Source organism: Suricata suricatta, chromosome 9, assembly GCF_006229205.1.
Source record: "Suricata suricatta isolate VVHF042 chromosome 9, meerkat_22Aug2017_6uvM2_HiC, whole genome shotgun sequence".
Classification (NCBI taxonomy): domain Eukaryota; kingdom Metazoa; phylum Chordata; class Mammalia; order Carnivora; family Herpestidae; genus Suricata; species Suricata suricatta.
The window spans coordinates 121,332,286-121,352,734 of NC_043708.1; the positions used below are offsets into that span (position 1 = coordinate 121,332,286).

At 47.9% G+C, this 20,449-nt stretch overlaps 1 protein-coding gene across 1 annotated transcript in view; it reads left to right on the forward strand.

Annotated features, from left to right (window-relative positions):
* Positions 1–6,978: 6,978 nt before the first annotated feature.
* Positions 6,979–20,449, forward strand: part of PCSK6 (proprotein convertase subtilisin/kexin type 6) — a 174,531-nt gene continuing 161,060 nt past the window's right edge. Inside the window, exons 1-3 of the mRNA XM_029952282.1 lie at positions 6,979–6,990; positions 7,547–7,631; positions 8,028–8,152. Coding sequence (XP_029808142.1) covers positions 6,979–6,990; positions 7,547–7,631; positions 8,028–8,152 — 222 coding nt within the window. The remainder of the gene's footprint in view (positions 6,991–7,546; positions 7,632–8,027; positions 8,153–20,449) is intronic.

The following is a 20,449-nucleotide window of genomic DNA, read 5'->3' on the forward strand; positions in this document are numbered from 1 at the left end:
GGGCGGTTCCGCCGGCCGGGCCAGGGCACCTGCCCGGCGGGGCAGGAGAGGGAGCCGGCGTCGGGCGCCGCGCTCTGCCCGCGGGCTCTGTCCTCAGTGCCCACCAAGCTCTCCCTGGCCTTGGATCCCCGCTCCAACACGCGGGACCCGCTGCCCTCGACGGGGGACAGCGCGGGGCCGCAGACCCTGAGCGCGCCAGGGCGGCCCCGCGGCTTGGTGGCGACAGGCGCATGGCCCAGAATCTCGGGGACCCTTGCTGCCTCGGTGTCCGCGGCGCCGGGAGGGAGGGTGGCCCGGAGCCTGGAAGCAGCCGTCAGAGGCTTTGCGGGCCGCTCAGACCCTGCACCCGCGCGGCGGGCCGGAGACGGGGGTCCGGCGTTTAAGACCCCTTCCGGAACTGGAGAGTTTGCTTTGATTCTAGGCTGTTCCCACGGCTGCTCTGGACATACTCTGTTTGCCCCTAGGCAAGTCACTTTCCCAGCCCATCTTCACACATCTCGTGTGGGTGTGTCCGGCTGCATTTGTTGGGAAGGTCCAGTTTTGTCTGGCAGCAAAACCCCGGGCCGGGACCTGACCCCTGGTCAGTGAGCCCAGAGCCCTCCCAGGGCCTGGGCTGTCGCTATTACTGTCAATTAGCAAGAGAGGACAAGCCCTGGGCGCGAAGGTGGCATAACTCCAAAGGACCGCTGAGGCAGGTTTCTTTCCCGCTCCCGCCCCAACCCCGTAGAAGGGCAGTGGGCAAGGGGTTGATTTGTGGTCCGTGGAGGGGCAGCAGACTGAAGTGTGCTGTCCCACCAGGGGACTTCTCCGTGCAGTTAACAGATCTACAAACTCTGCACTTAAGAGGGATGAAGCGAAGCGACCGGGAAGCGCCAGCTCATAACTCAAGCCCTAGTGCCAGGCGGTGTTAAATTTAGTTTCATCATTATCCGTGACAGAAGCCAGCAAAGTGTGGTGTGGCCCTAATGTAAATGCCATTTCTTCTGCATCCGAAGTCCCACAAGGAAGCTGCTAATGTGAGCTGTGTGGCCTCCTGGAAAAGTCGATTTCTGCTGCTTGCTCTGTACTTCACACGGCAGATCAGAGGGTGTCTGAAAGAATGCCATCGTATCTTTTATACAGTTTGACTGCTCAGGTCTCTTCAAACATCCTGTGATGGAAGATGTTGCCTTTGGGTAGCACTGGCTTCATTTCTACCTGTGGTTCCTAAATCTCCCCGCTGATGGTCCAGCCTGCAGAAGTTGTTCCTCAGGGCGCCACCCCCATTCAATGCGAGGGCCCCCTGGCTCCTGCTACACTTCACTGCTCTGCCCAGGTGGCCTGGCAATTTGTCTTCAGCTCAAAGTGACTCTCAAAGTGCATGGTAAATTACAAAGTGCCTGGGTTTCTGGCTCCTATAATTAAAGGAGCAGAGAGGAACTGACGTTAAGCCGGGCAGCTCCTGGACATGGCAATGAGAGGCACACACAGTACCTCCCCCTCACAGTTCCTGTCCCCCGGAATCAGAAATGCCAGGGCTTTGAAACAACTTCTGTGAGACTCACTGAGTTGAGTCTCATATACAGAATCTGCCGTTCTCATTTTGCCCGAGGGGCAGGTTCCTCCAGGTACGTAGGTACCTGCCCCCGCCTGGGACCTTCTGGGGGAGTCTCTTAAGGGCCCTCCGGCTCTGTCCAGGGCAGCCAGGGTGCACTGCCCACAGCCCGGGTCACTCAGCTTGGGAGGCAGGGTGCCGGGGCTGCCATGGTGAAGACGTTCGCAAAGGGAGGGAGGGCGTAGTTGGTTGGGGATCTGAGCAGTCTCAGAGGCGTGTTTGTGTGTGTGTGTGTGTGTGTGTGTGTGTGTGTGTATGTGTATGTGTGTGTGTTTACTCAAGGAGAGCCTATTACTCTTTACTCCAAAACCAGCTTTTCTCCCTCCCTCCCCCAAGTGAGCTGCTAATGTGGAAAAGGCCTGGAGCATTCCAGCCTCTACCTATTCAATAAGAACTCTTTTAAAAACCTTATTTGCCTTTTTCAGCCAGGAGAATTCGTGACTCATAAATAAGACGTAGATATTATTAGCTTTGATTTATGGATAAGTAAACTGAGGGAAAACAAGGGATGGAGGCCGTTTGGGTCCACGCAGTGTGTGTCGCCTCTGATACTTTTGCTCCCTGCCCTTTGTCTCCTGCTGCATTCTCTGGTCTAAGGCTCCTTGGTGAGACTCTGCCCAAACCCATGATGGGCAGCTCGTATTATGCCTCCTACTTGCCCTGACTCACAGCTCTGCTGTTCTCTTTGCGATGCTCTAACTCCTGGCTCGATTGTTTTACTCTCTTTTATGCAACTGATAACCTGATTCCATGTATTTTAAGTGGTGGTGCAATGGTAATTGAGAGAGAAAGAGAGAGAGAGAGAAAGGTGATTATTCACTCTTCAATATGGATGCCTTTCAGACTGATAAAGGCTCTGGATCTTCTCCATTGAAAAATAGGCATCAGCAGGAAACAAACTAGCCTCTTTTTTTTTTTTTTTACTCTTCTATTCATCAAGACACTGGAGGTCCCAGATAATGCACCACAATGTTGAGAGAAAGAAAGAAAGAAAGAAAGAAAGAAAGAAAGAAAGAAAGAAAGAAAGAAAGGAAAATTTGGAGGAGTCAAATGTCATTATTGACAGATGGCGAAATAATTACATGGATAATCCAGGAGAATCTAGAAACTGTTAGAGTTATAGAATTGAACGGGGTGCTTGGTCACCGGTAGCTACCTATCCAACAGCAACATCTGAGAAGATGAAAGAAATGATAGTACACTGTAGCATAGAAGCTGTTAGAAACCTAGGAATAAACTTTTGAAAATCTGTGAAACTTACAGGCAGAAAAGTATAAAATATTGGAAAAACGTTTTGAAAGAAAGATCTGAATAATGAAGGGATGAGCCATGTTCATGGTTGGGAGGACTGATTATCCCATGTCCTCCCTCCCCCGATTAATCTATAAATTCAATGTGACTTAGTTGACGTGCCAACAGAGTTTTATATGGGATATGAAATCACACAACTGAATGCTAAAATTCACGTAGAAGAGTAAGTTCCCAGAATCCCCGAGACACCTCTGAGAAGGGAGCAAAAGGAGGGGAATGTGCTGTGCCCAAGAGCGACACTTCCTGTAAAGCTGGTTTGACCTTGACCCAGGGATCAACACAGACCCAGGAATGTATGGGAATGTGTATGTGCGAGCAGAAGAGTTACAAATGGATGGGGAAGGTTGGGCATTTCAGTCAAGAGCGCTTCAAATCCTTACCTCGCACTACTCAATAGTAAATTCCAACTAGAAATAACCAGGGTGGAATACCTTTATGACATTGGGACAAGAACGGGTTTCTTAAACAAGGCAGAAAAAGAACAAATAAAGGAAGAGATTGAGCCATGAAAAGTTTTGTGTGACAAACACATCACAACAGACTTTAAAAGCACATAACAGACTAGAAAACGTATTTATAACATATAGCACCTGGGTCAGTGCAAAGATGATTTAAAAAGATATAAATCAATAAGTGACAGACAAATGCCAGGTAGAAAAATGGAGAAGTGTATGAATAGAGAATTCAATGAAGAGGAAGCCCAAATGGCCAATAAACATGAGAAAAGCCGCTGGGCCTCCCTGGGAGTTAATAAGGACAGTGCAACAGGAGACAGTGACAAGATACCACGTCACACCATCAGATCGGCCGATGTGGAAAAGGGTTAGTATCAAGTGTTGGCAAGGATGTGGAGCCATGGAACTTCTAGAGGCTGCTGGCCCAAGTGGAAATTGGTATAACTACTATGGAGAGCAATTTGGCCCTTGACAATCAGGTAGAATTGCATCAGCAGGTCCACATCAAGCTTCTACTAGGGAGAAGACCTTATAGGCGTGGTGTATAAGGAATCTTGCAGAGTAAGGTCACAGAAGCAGTTTTTAAATGAAAGGAAACACAACCTAAGTATCTGTCAGTAGAAGAATGAAAAAATAAATCAAAATGGTCACATGATGGAATGCTATACAATTGCTAGAAAGGAATTAACCGCGGGCCCCTGGGTGGCTCAGTTGGCTGAGCGTCTGACCCTTGATTTTGGCTCAGGCAAGATCGCAGGGTTGTAGCATCAAGCCCAAGCTGGGCTCACACTGAGCTTGGTGCCTGTTCAGGATTCTCTCTGTCTCTCTCTGTCTCTCTGTCTCTCTCTCTCTCTCTCTCTTTCTCTCTCTCTCTCACCCTCTCCACCCTCTCCCACCTCCCCCTTTCTGACTCTCTCCCTCTTCCCCACTCACATAGTCTCTCTCTCTCTCTCAAAAAAAAAAAGATAAGAAAGGAATTAATCAGATAAGTATCCATAGAGATAAGTCTCAACATATGAAAAGACATGTTGCCAATGCACAGTGTAGTAGTATTTATGGTAACTTCAAAAAGCACACTAGGTAATTCTATATTATTTGTGAATGCCTACACATGTAGGAAGCAGCCACATCAAGTTCAGGTTAGTAGTAGAAGGGAGGGAGGGGGGAGAAACTGAGAGAGGGATGTCAAACTTTAGCTGCAGTGTTCTAATTCATAATATACAGATATGAGGACATATTTGTGTGTATATATGGCATATAAATTATATGCAAAATTGTGTCTCAGCATTTTGTGCTTTTCTTTGTATCAAAATTTATATATGGTGATGTGTACGCATAGGTGCAGGCATGCATGTATATATGCATGTACATATATACACATATGCACCTACATGTACACACCTGTATGTTGATACACATGAAATGTTAAAGGGGAAAAAAAGAAAAGAAAAATGCACATCACATGCATATATCACGGTGTTCCTGGAGCATCTGAAGACTGTCTGTGGACACCTGTGGGCTTGGGGAAGAAGCCCCCACGTTAGGCCTCCTGAGCTGGACCAGTCTGCTTGTCAAGCAGTTGGTGGCCTCAAGAATGAGAATGCCTTACTCAGATCACCAGGCTGTTGGGACAGAGCCGGACCCAGAGTCCTGGAACTCTGCTCTCAGCCATCTGTCTTCTATCTCTTCTGTTTCTTTACTTTTGTGATTTTTAAAAATGTTTATTCATTTTTTTTTGAGAGATAGAGTCAGAGTGTGAGCTGGGGAGGGGTGGAGGGAGAGGGAGACCCAGAATCCAAAGCAGGCTCCAGGCTCCGAGCTGTCAGCACAGAGCCCAATGGAGGGCTCAAACCCACGAACTGTGAGATCATGACCTGAGCCGAAGTTGGATGCTTAACCGACTGAGCCACCCAGGCACCCCTCCTCTGCTCCTTTCTCCTTCAAACCATCTAGTGGTCCACGTGGCCCTCGCTCTACCCTACATACATTGTGACCTTTGACTCCAGGAAAAGACAGTTGTGCACATCTTTTCCTGCAACAAGATATTCTCACCAGCCAAATCACAACATCGCAGCACCGACAGGTTTTGGAAGTGATATTTATCTTAAACGTGGTACTTTGATACTATACTTTCCCTTCCATTTTTGCTTTGCCTGGGGTATTGAGCTAATTTGTCGGTTCTGAGTCTGAACATAAAAAGGCAGGCTGGCTGCCAGGGCCCCTGAAAGATCTAAGAGCCTTAAATGATTTTGAACTTGCCTTAAATAGTTTTGCCTAAAATAGCTACAGAGCAGGACATACCTGGCCCAGAATTTCAGGTGGGTCTGCTTAATTCACTTGTCAGCAGAGGAAAATTGTCATGCTGCAGACAGCTTGTTCTTATAATTTAAAAAAAAAAAAAAGCTGAAGGTTTAGCCAGGTGTTAGAATGATGGGCCAGCATTTGTTCCAACCGGAGGGTTGGGGGCTTGAGGGCGACAAGAAAACGCCTAGAATAGCAGTCACCTGTGACCTAGTTGTCTGGTTTTGATTTTCAGTCTGAGGCTGTCTTGTGTTAATGCTCTGAGCCAAGAGCAGTGCACACAGGCTGGCCTGGGGGTAGAAAGGGAGAGAGGTTCTGGGTGTGAGGTGAGAGAGAAGATTGGGATTGTGAAGCCCATGGTATCATATGGTATCATTGGTATCATAGCCTCCTGTTTGACATCATGTTTCAGATGGTAACAGTTTTAAGTGGACAGGGTTTTATTTGAATAGACTGTCCTCGTAAGTCACAGGGACTGTGGTGGAGAGAGAGAACTGAAGCTGAGTAGCTGCTCGTGGAGCCGGTGGCCAGGAGGAGACTCTGAGTCAGGCCAGAGTGGATGCTTAGCCAAATGGTCCCCTGGAAGAGTCTGGGTCTCTCTAGGCAGAAACCAACAGTGCAAGTGAGCAATAGAGCTGTAGATGGGGTGGAGGGCCCAAAGCCCCTGTCTGACGCCTCTGCCTGGCCTCGGGCTTTGGTGACCACAGGGCCCTTAGGACCGTTCACACACAGGAACATCCTGGGCCCCTTTGGGTCTCTGAGCCTTTGCACAGATTTTGCCTCTAAATTGTAGTTGCTCTGACCCTCCCTGGGCCAGGCTGAGGGGCTGACACGTCTCCCTCTCCTTCCTGGGCCCTGTAAGTGGAGGGCTTCTGAATAATACTTGTCGGGACTGACTCTCTCTTTTCTGGCTCTCCGATTGTGGCTTGGCCTTGGCATTGACCAGAAGCCTTGGCACGTGCTTGTGCCCAGCCGATGTTTCTTGGGTGGGTGCTCTCAATCATGGGGCCTTGCGCCACCCTTGCAGAGAGGTGTCACCAGGCCTGTTTAACCATGAGCAGAGCTCAGGCCCTATTGGTTCTGACTTGTGCAGGTCACAAACTGGTGACGGGCCAGGGTCTAAACCCATACACTCTGACCCTCCTTCCACTGTCATCACCTTTGGCCCACGGACCTCATCCCCGTTTCTCAGATACAGATAAGCCATCCGACCAGAAAGCCATCAGCTATCTGCTGCCATTGACAAAGAGCCTATGTGGACCCCGTCAGCTGCTGTTTCTCCTTCTTTCCACCTGGCTCAGATGCATGCGTACACACATGGCGCTGCAGGTCAGCATTGTTCTACCCAGAGTAGTTGGTCCTGGCTCCTTGTCATCGGTATTGAAACTTTTATCTCTCCATTTGGGAGCCAAAAGTATGCCCCAATCCTTTTTGGTCCTTTTAGGACGGATGCTACACTCAGTTGCTCAAACTCTGCACACTGTTAACTGGACAGATCATCCCTTGCTGCAAGCCTGCTCCTCTCTGTGTGCTCCCTGTCTCCAGAAAGGACTGCCAACCCCGATGCCTGAGCTCAAGGCCTGGAAGTCACTGCCGCCTCCCCCTGCTTCTATGCCTCCTGTTTGGTTTGTCCCTCAGCCTGTCTCATGGGTATCCTGGCTGGCTCTCAGGTCCCCCTGCTTTCCTGCTGTGTTGCCCAGCGGGGGCCTGTGTCACCTCTCACCTGTCTGTCCTCCAGGGCCTCCTTCTGCCCTGGCCTCAGCTCCAGCTCTGCTGAGCCACCTCATGCTCTTGCTTCCATTGGGGCTACCTTATGCTATTCTTTCTACCTAGGATGCCTTTCCCATCTGCTGGTTAGCTCCTCGTCCTTCCTGGCTTCTTGCAGGCTGGCCCTGATGCCCCCATCCCCCACCACTGCGACATTGCCTATTGGCTTGTTCATTTCTGCCACTGGACCCTGAGCTTCTTGGGTACGTCAGTCCATAGTTGGTCCTCTGGCTACTCTTGAAGATCAGTTCCAATCCTGCCATTTCTCTGATAGTGGAGGGGTTGCCCCAGGGTGGCCACATGCACTCACTTATTCAGTGTTTGCTGTGTGTTCTCACTGGTGCTGGGCCCTCAGAGGTAAGAGATGTAGCCCCTGCCGCACTAGAACCTCTTGGTTAGTGGAGAAAAGGTAAGCATTTGTGAAGGAGCAGGTAATGTTCATATATCTCTATGCCTGTTGGCTGATCCATCTCCACCCCCACTTTTTGAGTTTTAATCCCTGGCCTTTTGGAGTCACCAGGCAGATGGTCCCTCCCGGGCTTGTGCTTGTGCTCATGCATCGGAGTGACCGTCCCTGTGATGCCCTAGTTTGCTTCTAGGTCAGATCAGCTACACAGGGAGCAAGGGCCAGCAGTGCCCTGCCCTGGAGCCCACTGTGGCTGCTTCAGACCCTCTGGGCCTCTCATCCCGTAAGATTCCAGATCTTCCTGATGTCCATGTGCCTGTACCGTTGGAGGATTTTGAAGACCCGGCAGCAGGCACAAGGCCCTCTGTCCAGTGCTGCGAAGAACAGGGATGAATAGCCATCAGCTGTTGGAAGGGAGCCTCAAGCTCCATGGGATGGGATCAGCAGCTCAGGTTCCCATGGTAACCAGCCCATCAATGCCCTTAGTGTCAAGACAGTGGCACCGCTGAGAGGAAGAAACAGTCTCATTGTCTCCCCCTGGGTTGCTTGGGTGCAAAGCAGCGATGCTCTGCAGGCCCCCCCCGGCCTCGGGCCCGATGTGTGTTGCCACCCTTGAGGAATCGGGCTCAGAAAGTGGCCATGGGCTTCAGCTTCCTACCCCTTCGTGGGGCCTTTGCACTCCCTGTCACTGGCTGACATCCAGTCATTTCCGGAGTCCTTGTTGGGTGAGTCCAACTTCTCAGTGGGAAGAAACAGCCCAATGGGTCAGGCTCTTGAAGCTCTGGATGATGAGACAGACTGCATTTGCCTCAGGGGCAGATAAATCTGTGCCCAGTGTTGGCAGGCGGGTTTCTGGAAGGGCCCTTGATTTCAAGACGATCTCCCCTTTGTTTCAAAACCTTGCATGGACAGCTCTCAGAGACGACCTGCTGTGTTCATTCAACCAGAACCTCCTTCTTGCCCATGCGGGACCCGGGTCTACTCCAGTGATCTTGTCAGACTCTCCAGGGTGGACAGTCTGGAAAGGTGGCAGAGTGGCTGGCAGGGCCACCTGCTTGCCACTGAGGGCCTGTGTGCCATTGTCCCTGGCTAGGAAAAGGCAAAGCTGTTCCTTTGCTCACCCTTTCTCATGCCCTGTTCTCCAAGCTGGAAGCCGGACATCACTCTGGATTTCCCTCGCATCCACATCTACTGACCATGGCCTTGTCCGCTCTGCCTCCTGGCTTCTCCCTTGCAGCCCTGCCTGCTCTCTCTGGCGATGCCTGGGTTACTGCTTCGCTGTGCTCCCTGCCCCCTCCCAGGTCAGGTTGCATGCTGCTGACTGGACAGTGCTTCAGGACGAGAGCCCCATGATATCCTCATGCTGTCCTTTCCCTGCTCTGAGCCTGGCAGATGCTCCTGTGCGGCAAAGCCTCGCTCCTTTGGCTCCTGGGGCATGAACTGTCCCCTCTCTCCTGTTCTGGCCTCAACCCAGAATCCTTCCCTTTTCCCAAGTTTTCCAGACATTCCTTTTGCCATTATGGAAACTTTCTTTCTTCTGTACTTGCTATTGGTTGCTCTGATTTTAACCTCGGTGCATGTTCCCTGTATGGTCTGGCGAATGCTGCTCCTCAGAATTAAACAAAGTGGTGTTTCCTAACCTGTCTGGTGCCTGGCACGCCTGAGCACTGTGCTCTCAGAGCTCCGCTGAGGGTCTCAGCTAAACCCTTGGAGCCCACCACATGCACAGACACAGCATGGGAGCATCTTTGGTCCTCATCTTTGTTCGTTTCTGTTCCTTCGGGCCCTTGTCCCACTCACTGCCCCCACACCACCTGCCAGACATACATGCTGACTACTGCATTAGAAGTGGCATCTGAATCACTAGATTCCAGTACCCCCAGCATGACTACACCAGCCAACTCCTACATTACCATCCCTGCTGATTAGGAAGCACTGCTCCAATCATTATCCCAGAGCCCTGGGGGTGACCCTGTTACACAGATGTGGCAAACTGAGGCTCCGAGTAGTTGAGTGACTTACTACAGCTTAGTACATTTCAGAGCAAGGCTTTCAACTTGGACCACTTTGATTCTAGACCTTATAGACGGTGCCTGTGTCCATGTTAGGAAAGGCTGCAGAGAGCCGGCGGCAGCTGAGCTGGCCATGGAGTTTGAGTTGGGATCCTCTCACTGGTAAGGTAGAGGGGTACAGTGCAGGCAGATGGAGGGTGGAGGTAGAAGGGGCACCCTGAGGAGGTGCCTGTGAGGCCCTATTCAGAAGGAGGCTGACTGCACTGTAGGACCCTTCCTTCTGATCAGAACTTGGCCTGGGGCTTCACTTCCAAGGTTTATCTATGAAGGAGTGAAGGCTGCCTACAGCATCCTTGATTTGGAGTCCAAGAATCTCAAGGGCAGGGAGCTTTCCTTGGACACCCTCCCCCCAGCCTACCAGGGACCCATGTTTCCCACCCCAGGAGGAGTGTGCAGCACCGTGGAGCCAGATCTCCGACAAGAAGGGTGGAACCCCACAAGGAGAGAAGGGGCTTAGTGAGGGCACCGCCTACTTATAAAATTGTGTCATTTTTTAAATTTTCTTGGTGTAAGAGGAATACATGTATTTTGAATATTTGGAAGACATGAAAACAAAGAAAACTCCAAAAATCATTTGTAATCCTACCACCCAAAGATAATCACCATTAATGTTTTGAACGGTGTACTTTTCACTGTTTTTGTTTTTAAACTGCACATGTAGGCGGGGGAGTGCCTGGGCGGCTGAGTCAGATGAGTGTTCAACTCTTGATCTCAGCTCAGGTCATGATCTCACGGTTTGTGGAATTAGAGCCCCGCATTGGGCTCTGCACTGACAACCCAGAGCCTGCTTGGCATTCTCTCTCCCTTCCCTGCCTCAAAATAAATAAACATTAAGAAAAACTGCATGTGTGGATACATATATTTTACATAAGTATGCACATATGCATATATGTATGCACACACACTCATACGTGTGTGAATGTCTTATACAATAGGAGTGCACAGTTTTGCACCTCACACCTCCCAAGCCTAGAACTACTCTATGATGTAATTTCTAAGGCTGCCTCAGTGCATCCTTTAGTGCCTGGCCCATGCTTACTTAATCTTACCCCTGACATCTTAGGTCAGTGGATTCTTTGTGACTCGTTGGGGAGTCTGGTCTGGAAGGTGAGCCCCGTGCAGGGAGGCAGAAGGGGCTCCACCACCGCCCCCTCTTCCGCTGACGTGACTTGCACCCCTGGTCACGGTGGCACATCACAGTCCCTGTGTCTCCCCACCCTACGTTACCAGTCTTGCAGAGGGTCCAGGACCTGGTGACATTTGTTCACTTCAACTCATAAGGAGTTTAGTGAACACATTTTGTCTTATTTTATGAAGTTATATGTATATTATGTAAATATTCCTCCATTGCAAAGAATTCAAACAGTGCAGACATATGAAGAGCAAAAATCCAAAATCTTCACCCCCCTCATCCCATCTCCAGTCTCCTTCTTCCCCCAGATGCCATTCCACTTTAGCATACGAATGTCTGTTTCAGCAACATACATGCACATGTACCTTTTAAGGTACTTTTTTATATAAATGGAATCATGCTAAACATGTTTTTCTGTGCCTCACTTTTCTGAAGCCTAATCATGTGTCCTGGAACACTTCCCACTCTAATGCATAAAGATATACTCCATTATTTGAAATGGTTTTAAGTTTTTTATGGATGTGACATTTTATTACATCATTTACCTATATTAATGTTCATTGTTTTGCCTACAGTTTTGTTTTTTATTTTTTATTTTTGTATTATAAATAGCATTGTGATCATCTTTATTGATGCTTCTCTGTGCACATGGATGAGAATTTCTGTATGGTACATAGTCACAAAAACAGTAGTTATAATAATAAATAATAATCACAGACATCCTTTTGGCTCTCGTGTGCCAGGTAGTTTTCCAAGTATTTTCCTGGTTTTGACTCACTTAATCTTCTTGGAAACTGTGAGGCAGGTACAATTAATTATTATCCTCATTTTACAGATGAGGAAACCAAGGCACAGAGGGTTAAGTAACTTGTCCCTGGTCACACAGAGTGTACATGTCAGAGAAGATTTGAATCAAGGCAAGGCAGGGTATACATGCATTTATGTGGTATTAGGGATCAGCAGGTGTCTCTCCGGGCAGGTGGTGCCAATGGAAACCCCCCCAGAAGTGTCTGAGGGGCGCTAACCAATCTTGGGTGGAGATTAGCAGTTGTTGCAGTATTTGCTAGTTCTTACAGGTGAAAATGAGATCTCGTGGTTGTTTTAATTTGCTTTTTCCTCCCTGATTACTGTTAGAGTGAAATGCCTTTTCATAAAGTTATTAGTCATTTTAATTCTCTGAATTGCTTATTTGCATTCTTTGCCCGTTTTTCAATTGGGCTATTTTTCTTCTATCTTAATGATTTGTAGGTGCTGTCTCTATATTGTGGATATTAATCTCTTGTTTGCAACTATATTACAGATATTTCTCCCATCTGTCACTTCTCTTTGCACACCGTTCAGAGGTCTGTTTGCTTGCTTGCTTTCTGAAGTTCAACCTGCAGTCCCATTTGTTTGCAAGGCTGTGGGCTCGTCACTGGATATAATTCAGTGATGAACAGTCAGGGACTGAGGAATAGTGAAATTAATATAGAGATGGAAGCCAGATGCTTTAGGATAAGAAAGGAGATGGGCTGCTTTTCACCTGGGAAGTCCAGGGAAGGCTTTCAGCCAGACCTTGAAGGGCCCACTGGATTGTCAGAGAGAGAGAGATAAGAGGGGGTGGTGTTTCTGCAGGTGGATCCTGAGTGAGTGCATCAATCTGCACCTCACTGGGAAATAACCCACCTTGTTGGCTCAGGTAGAGACTCTTATGGGGGCTATTTATAGAGGTGTGAGCGGGGATAAGGAAAGCGGGAAAATGGTACTGAGGGACCCGAATACCAGCAGTGATGGGAGATCTTCTCCTCTTCTGGAGCTGAAGGGACCCCGGGAGAATGCGGGTCAGCAGAGCCCGGGAGGAGGTGGAGCCGAGGAGGAGGCAGCTGCCTTCTGGCCCCGCCCACCGGCCAGACCCTTGGGAAGTGTGGTCCAGGTGGGGTTGTTGGAGGAGGGGCACAGGGCTAGGCAGAGAGGGAACAGTAACTGGCACAGTAAGGATAAAGAGAGAGACCATTTTTGGCATAGCAAGAGCTCAGCGAGCACCCTGATGTCAGAAGAGAGAGGAATTCGTCTGCGGGTTGGCTCAAAGCCTGGCGCTGTGCAAGATGCAGAGTTGCAAAGATGCGTCGGGTGCTTCGCATCCAGTGATCTGGGCGCCTCGGTGCCAGTTTTAGCTTTCCACGTGTCCTCTAGGAGGGTCACAGCAGAGGCGTGCGGTTTCGCTGCTGTTAGACCCCACGTCCCTGGATCTGTGCCTCCTTGTTCCAGCCGGAGTTTATTTAGGTGTGTCTGTCTGAGGACAGACTTTAACACGGAAAAATAAGTCCCCTCTGGCCACCATTGCACTCGGTCTAACACACGTCTTGATCTTCCGCTGTTTTCTTAGACTTGAGTACACAAACAGAAACCCCTTATTTGTGTTCCTCTTGATAGAGCTAATTTCTGTAAAAAGAAAAAGAAACCTTATTTCTAGCCTGCTATCAAAGTAACCGTTCATGACTGAGCTCATTAACAGTCTTTTTACACATGTCTTTTAATTTCTCATTTGTAGGAATATGACACTATTAGCCATGAACGAGAAGCAGGATTTGTTTCAGGAACTTAAATAAGTTTATGTACCATGACTTTACCAATGCAAGACCCCCACAACCCTTCTTTGGAGTACACGATGCAAGAGCCCATTTGTAGGAATGAATGCTTTCTGTTCCTGCAGAGTTTCGTGTTCTTGTACAAAATGAACTCGTTCCGACTTTCTAGGATTATTTTTGCAGGGCCAGGTGGGGGTGGGGTTTGCTTTTATAAGGACTGTGGTTTTCTACCTTCCTCTGATATCTGACCACACTAGGAACATTGTAAAACCAAACTGATTCCTTCTTATACTAAATAGTCTTCAAATCCAAACAAAACCCCAGAAGTAGAGATGGGTCTGCTAACTCCCAATGACCACTTTTATAAGGCACATGTTGGGAGAACAGGACTGACCACCCCACATAATGATAACTCACATCTTTGTTTTCTTTTTATAAGTTTATTTATTTATTTTTGAGACAGAGACAGAGGGCGAGTGGGGAGGGACAGAGAGAGAGGGAGAGGGAGAATCCCAAGCAGGCTCTGCACTGTCAGTGCAGAACCCAGTGGGGGGCTTCTTACAAACCATGAGATCTTTTTTTTTTTTTTTTAATGTTTTTTATTTATTTTTGAGAGACAGAGACAGACAGAGACAGTGTGAGCAGGGGAGGGTCAGAGAGAGAGAGGGAGATACAGAATCTGAGCAAGCTCCAGGCTCTGAGCTAGCGGTCAGCACAGAGCTTGATGTGGGGCTCGAACCCACGAACTGTGAGATCATGACCTGAGCCAAAGCCGGATGCTTGACCGACTGAGCTACCCAGGTGCCCCACATGAGATCTTGACCTGAGCCAAAACCAAGAGTCAGACACTTAACTGAGCCCCCCAGGCGCCCCACGTGATGAGGTGTGTCTTAAAGGCATTTCTATTCTAAGGTATCCAAAACCTAAGTGGGAGAACCTCTTACTTCCCTTTTTGGTACTCACTCACAAAGAGTACTGGACGTGGTTCTGTTTTTTCCTTATGTCAGAAGTTCACTGACTGCATAAAACGACAGAAAATCCTATCTTTAAGCCAACTTGTTTGGGTTCCTGAAAGTTGGTTTTACTTTCAAGCAATTGGTTCCTTGCCTGCAGTCAGTCACTTGCAGTGCTTTGTACTTGGTCTGTGTCGAGGACTGTGCCAGCCTGGCCTCGTCTTCCTCCAGGCAGCCACGCAGCCCCCTCCGCAGTTGCTCCTGCACGCTGACCTCCTCAGGGGGGTCTTCAGAGATCAGCTGCTGCCACCAAGAGATCTCCCCCACCTCACGCCCGAGGAAACATGTATATGCACTTTTCTCCCCTCAGTGTCCATAGTTTATTTGAATCATGTGGTCAGGCTGCAGGAATTGCATTGTAAGTCTCATGGCAGGGCTGTGTTTCTTCATGCGCTATGGGCACAAACATGAGGCTCAGAGATCACAAGGATGATAGATGCAGCTGGATAAAAACAGCCATCTGGCTAAAGCTGCCCAGTCCATTTCAGATGGTATACCTGTGTCCTGAGGTCTTCCGGGGAGTTCCCTAGTGTTGAGCCCAGTTTGATTTCTGCATGAGCCATCCAAGGCAGAGGGCAAAGTGTTGACTGCTATGGCCAGGCCTTCCTGTGGCCAGGAGGAGCCGGTGCTGTGGCTTCCTTGGCAGGTCACAGTGCTCGGATTAGAGAATCAAACCAACAGATACTTCTATTGACCCAAGCATGTCCCCGGTCTGCCTTTTGCCCTGTTGGTTTCTCCATAATCTGGAGTGCTACATCTGTTTGTCTCCCGCCCCCTCCCCCCCGCCCAGAGGATTACAAAGTTCCCTGAAACATTCAGCTCGTTTATCATAATTTTTTTTAAAGCTTTAATGTTTATTTATTTTGAGAGAGAGCCAGGGAGGGGCAGAGAGAGAGGGAGAGAGAATCCCAAGTAGGCTCCATGCTGAATGTGCAGAACCAGACATGGAGCTTGATCTTGGAAATCATGAGACCATGACCTGAGCCGAAATCAAGAGTCAGATGTTTAACTGACTGAGTCACCCAGGCACACCATGTTTATCATACTTTTGTAAAGTTCTTACGGTCCATCAGTAGGAGAATGGATAGATAAGTGTGACATACTTGTACACCAGGCCCTCTTTACTCAGCAGTAAAGAAGAACAAACATCTGGTAATGTCTAACAGCAGAGACAAACTCATAGACAGAATATGGAGTAAAAGAAGCTTTGTACCAAAGACCTATTAGATTTCATTCACAGGAAGTTCTAGAGCAGGTAAAACCAACCTGTAGTGGAATAAAAACTAATCTATAGGAATGATGGGCTGGGAAGGCACATGGGGAGACATTCCAGGGTGATGGCTATGTTGTGTCTCCTGACAGGGCTTTGGATTACATAGGCATATACATTTCCCAGAACTCAATAGATACACAATGAACATTTGTGCATTTCATCATATGTCAACTTTACTTCAAAGGAGAAATCCATAAGCAAATATTGAACTCTCTGTAATGACAGGTATGTTGAAGCATTTAGGGAGAAAGTATATTGATACTGCAATTTACTTTGGAATGCACTAGAAATAAGTCAGATGGACAGATGGCTAGAGAGACATGGGTAGATGAAGAGGAATGTAGTAGAATAATTATAGTAATTATGTTAATGGTAGAATCAAGGTGGTGGGTATGTGGGTGTTTGCTATATAGTTCCTTTAACTCTACTGTATGTTTGAAAAATTGCATAATCAAATGTTAGGAGAAAAATATTCTGAGGGTAGTGGTGGGGGTAGGATGGCTTTGGGAGAAATCTCCTGTCCTTGGAGACATACTTATAAATTTGTGTTTGGAAGTAAGGATGAAAAGCCTAGAGATTCAACGGGGCAAATGATGTCATCAAAGAAATCCCCATGGAATCTGATTTGGGGGCGGCACATGCTTTTGTAAGGGGTGTTCTGGTCATACTGGCATCTGAAAGGATTACTGAGGCTCCCTGGGCCCCTAGCTTGTTAGTTTCCCAGGGACAGAAAGATTCAGCCCTGGGGAGAAGCGGCCCAGCAAATGTAAATGAGTGGAGTTCCGCAGTGTAAGGACCTTCCTGCAGAGGGAAGATAAGCCTGCAGCAGATACCCCTGGCACGGCCCTGGTCCTCTGGGTTGCTTGCCTGCTAATTATCTTCTCTTGCTCCGCGGTGGTTTTCTAGTTCCAGGATTTGAATTATTGACCTTATGTAGAATTTTCAGCCTCTCTTGTGTTGTTGAACCAGAGAGCAGGAGTAGCACCCATTCTGTACAGAGTCTTCATGGATGGGTGTCCTAAGCTGGAATCTTGCCCTTGTGTCACCCGGGGGGTGTCCTGGACCATCTTCAGCAGAGACACGGCCATCAGAGTTCTTGTGGGAGAAACCCTGCCGGAGAGGAAGCTCCTGGTCTGCTGGTAAATTTAGGGCATGTGTGAGAAGTTGGGGGTAGGGAGAGAGGAAAAGAATGAAAGCATTATTCTAAGAAGCTGCTTTTATTTATAGATTCTCCTAATTCTATTAAACTGAATGCCAGAGGGATATAAAACTTGGAACACGTAACACATAATAGAAATAAAAGGACGTTAAGCTAAAATAGGGAACAATGGCAAAATGAGAAGAGAGTCTTAGGACCAAGAGGAAGATGTGACATTTTTCTGAAATAAAATAATCTTCGAGCACACTGTACAGGGAAAGTGAATTAAAATAAGGACTTGGTTAGGAGAGAACTTGGAAGGAAACATAAAACATTTCATAATGAAAAGGGGAAAGTGTTACACTGACTCCAGGGGAAAACAAAGACCGAGATTACACTAATTACATTATAGAGACAAATAAATAAAATGTCACTGTTGTAAAATGAAACCAAACTAATTAAATACTTAATATGCGTTAAGAAGAGTTGGCAAAATAAAATGTATTAAATATGATAAAATATGTAAATAGACATAATTTGCCTGCTTCTTTCCAGCAGCCAGGACTGTGCCTTACTTCCTGTTTCTAAAATGATTTCTGAGATAACACATTAATGGGACAAAACCCAAAGTAAATAGCCACTTATCCTGGAAAGGCTGGAATCAGGGGCACCCGGGTGGCTCAGTCAGCTAAGTGTCCAACTCTTGATCTCAGCTCAGGTCTTGATCTCAGGGTCACGAGTTCAAGCTCTGCGCTAAAGCCTACTTAAAAGCAAACAACAGGCTGAAATCAAACACGCGCTTTCAAATGAATGAATTGATGAATGAATGAGGATTCCTTCAAGTAAGGAGTTTAAAAACACACGTGCAAAAGGGAGAGCAACAGAATACCTTCCAAGATGAAAATTGAATGCATTTAGGCATGAAAGAAGGTGCCAGTAACTGAACCTCTCTGTGCCTCAGCTCTTTCTACTGCAAAATGGAAGTTATCAGCACCTCCAACAATCAAATGCCTGGAACAGCGCCAGGCCTGAAGCAGACACTCAGTGCATATTAATGCTAATAATATTATCATCGTGGTGATTATTAATACCTAAAGGGAGGAAAATAACACGTCCTTTCAATGTCAGGCATTGGAGAGAGACTAGGAAAGCACTGTCTATTTTTAAAGTAGGAAATCAGAGCTGGTAGAAGATGGGAACATGGAGAAGATTGCAGATAGGGCGTTTCTTTTACCTCTCTCTCTCTCTCTCTCTCTCTCTCTTTGCGGGAGAAGATTCGCTGATGTGAAAAGGTTAAGATGGAAAGGGCAGAAGTTAAGCCAGGTGAGGGGAGAAGCCATGAGCCATGGTTACAAAGCCAGGAGATCCCGGGCGGCAGAGGGTGCTCCTGGGCTCCCAGTGAGGTGCCTGGCCCATAGCCACTGCAGCCAGCAGCACACAGAAGGTGCCCTCCACCTCCTTGGCATGGTCAGCTGGGCTTGTGCCCACCACCACGGTTTCAAAGGAGAGCCCTCTTGCTTGGAATGAATTCATGATCCTCTCTTGAGGATACATGAAATAAAACTTTGGATTAAATGCAACTTCGCGTGCCGGTTCGCCTATGTGGGCGGGCATCTGGGAGCCACATAAAGCTTATGAAGGAGTGGTCTGTTGCCCAAATATGGCCAGAGAGAGCCTGGAGCAGCTCTCTACAATGTGCATTTGCCTATTAATTACAGCTGACACATGTCCACGTTCATTCCCAGAGGAGAGCTGTGTGCCTGGATGCTGGATTTTTATGCTTTTTCCAAACTTTTCTTAGTTCGGGCATCACTCAGGATGAATTGCACAGAACACTGACTCTCCTAATTAAATGAGCCAGAGTCATAATGGGGCCCTGGAAACAGGAAGGCAGGAGATGGGGTGTTTTTTCTTCTATTGCTCCCCCTACAATAGCCAAAGTTCCCCATGATGCACGAAGACATGCATGTTTTTCATTTTATAAGGCTATTTTGATCTACTACCTCCTGCAGACAGAGCCAGTGGCAAAAATACAGACTTAAGGATTAGAAGGGCCAGATTCTAATTCCAATGCTTTTGTCCACAAATTGATCAATGGTTGGCGAGTCCCTTAATGTCTCTAGATATCAAGTCATATATTCATCTGTAAAGTATGACTGTGATGATCATCACCCAAATAGTGTTCTCATCTGACTGTTGTATCATAGTGTAGACTTAAGCCTCTGTGTAACTAAAGGAGTCAGTCATTATTAAGGCAGAGGGAAGTGGGCCTTCCTACGTGACAGACACTGTGCAGGAGCCCCCATGTGGATGCCTAACACTGTCCACATGGTGACCACCTGCCCAGGGTCCAGAGGGTGAGTGGCCACCCACATTTACAAGAAACCCCTCAACCCTCTCCCTAACATTTTGCATGGGTTGGTTCCATATTGGATTTGGTGGACCTGTGGAAGGCTGGGTACTTGGGGAGTCTCGGAGTCACAGCCTTCATTGGGATGTGAGAGCTGAAATTTGGAATGGTCAAATTACTGCAATCTAATGTAATCAGTAATCTAAAAGCCCTCCACTCCCCCCACATCTGAGAGTGGATGGTTTGCATACATTCTGCTGAGGAATAATACACCCTGTGCAGTCAATTTCAGAGCATTGTCAGAGGGTAGCAAGAAATGCATTCAGATGCAAAACGAGAAGGTGGTGGCCAGGATCCTTTCTTTCACACAACAAGTCTGGAAATGGGCCCTCCAGGGTTGGTGCTGTGCCTGGTGGTGTCTTCGGATACTCCACCATACTCAGCAGGAGGTCTATGCCCCTGTGACCATGTGGCATGGTGGTATGCACCTTCAGCCTTCATGTCCAAGTTCCAGGCAAGGCTGGGGGGCAGAAGGTAGAAGAGTGAGGGTCTTTCCCTTTTTATTCACAAAGAGTCACCTCTCCCAGAGAGGGGCAGACCTCGGTCTATGGCTACACTAGCTGCAAAGCAGTCTGATAAAGCAGGATTTTAGAGTCTAGAGCTGCTATAGAAAAGGTGGGCAGCAGAGAAATTGTTGAAAATAGAGGTAGTATCAGGCAACTGCACATCACAATGACTGTAGTATGCTTCCACTATCTTATGGATGATCAGGAAGGAGAGGGACAAGTGAGAGCTTTGTGTTACTGCAAGAGAGACATTACCTCTTAATGTTGCGCAGATTAAGCAGGAGTTCTGTGAGAGGCAGGCCCTGAAGCAAACCAAAACCTAAGCCTGTAAATGCCTCAAGCCTAAGAAATCAAAACCCAAGGACAGCCAATCACAAACGGCCAACAAGGCTTTCCCGAACAAGGCAACCACTTAAGCTACAGCCAATCAAATCATTTCCTTGCTTCACCTGGGCATCTTCTTCTCTCCTGGGCACTGGTTGAGGTTTTGGACCTGGCTCCTTT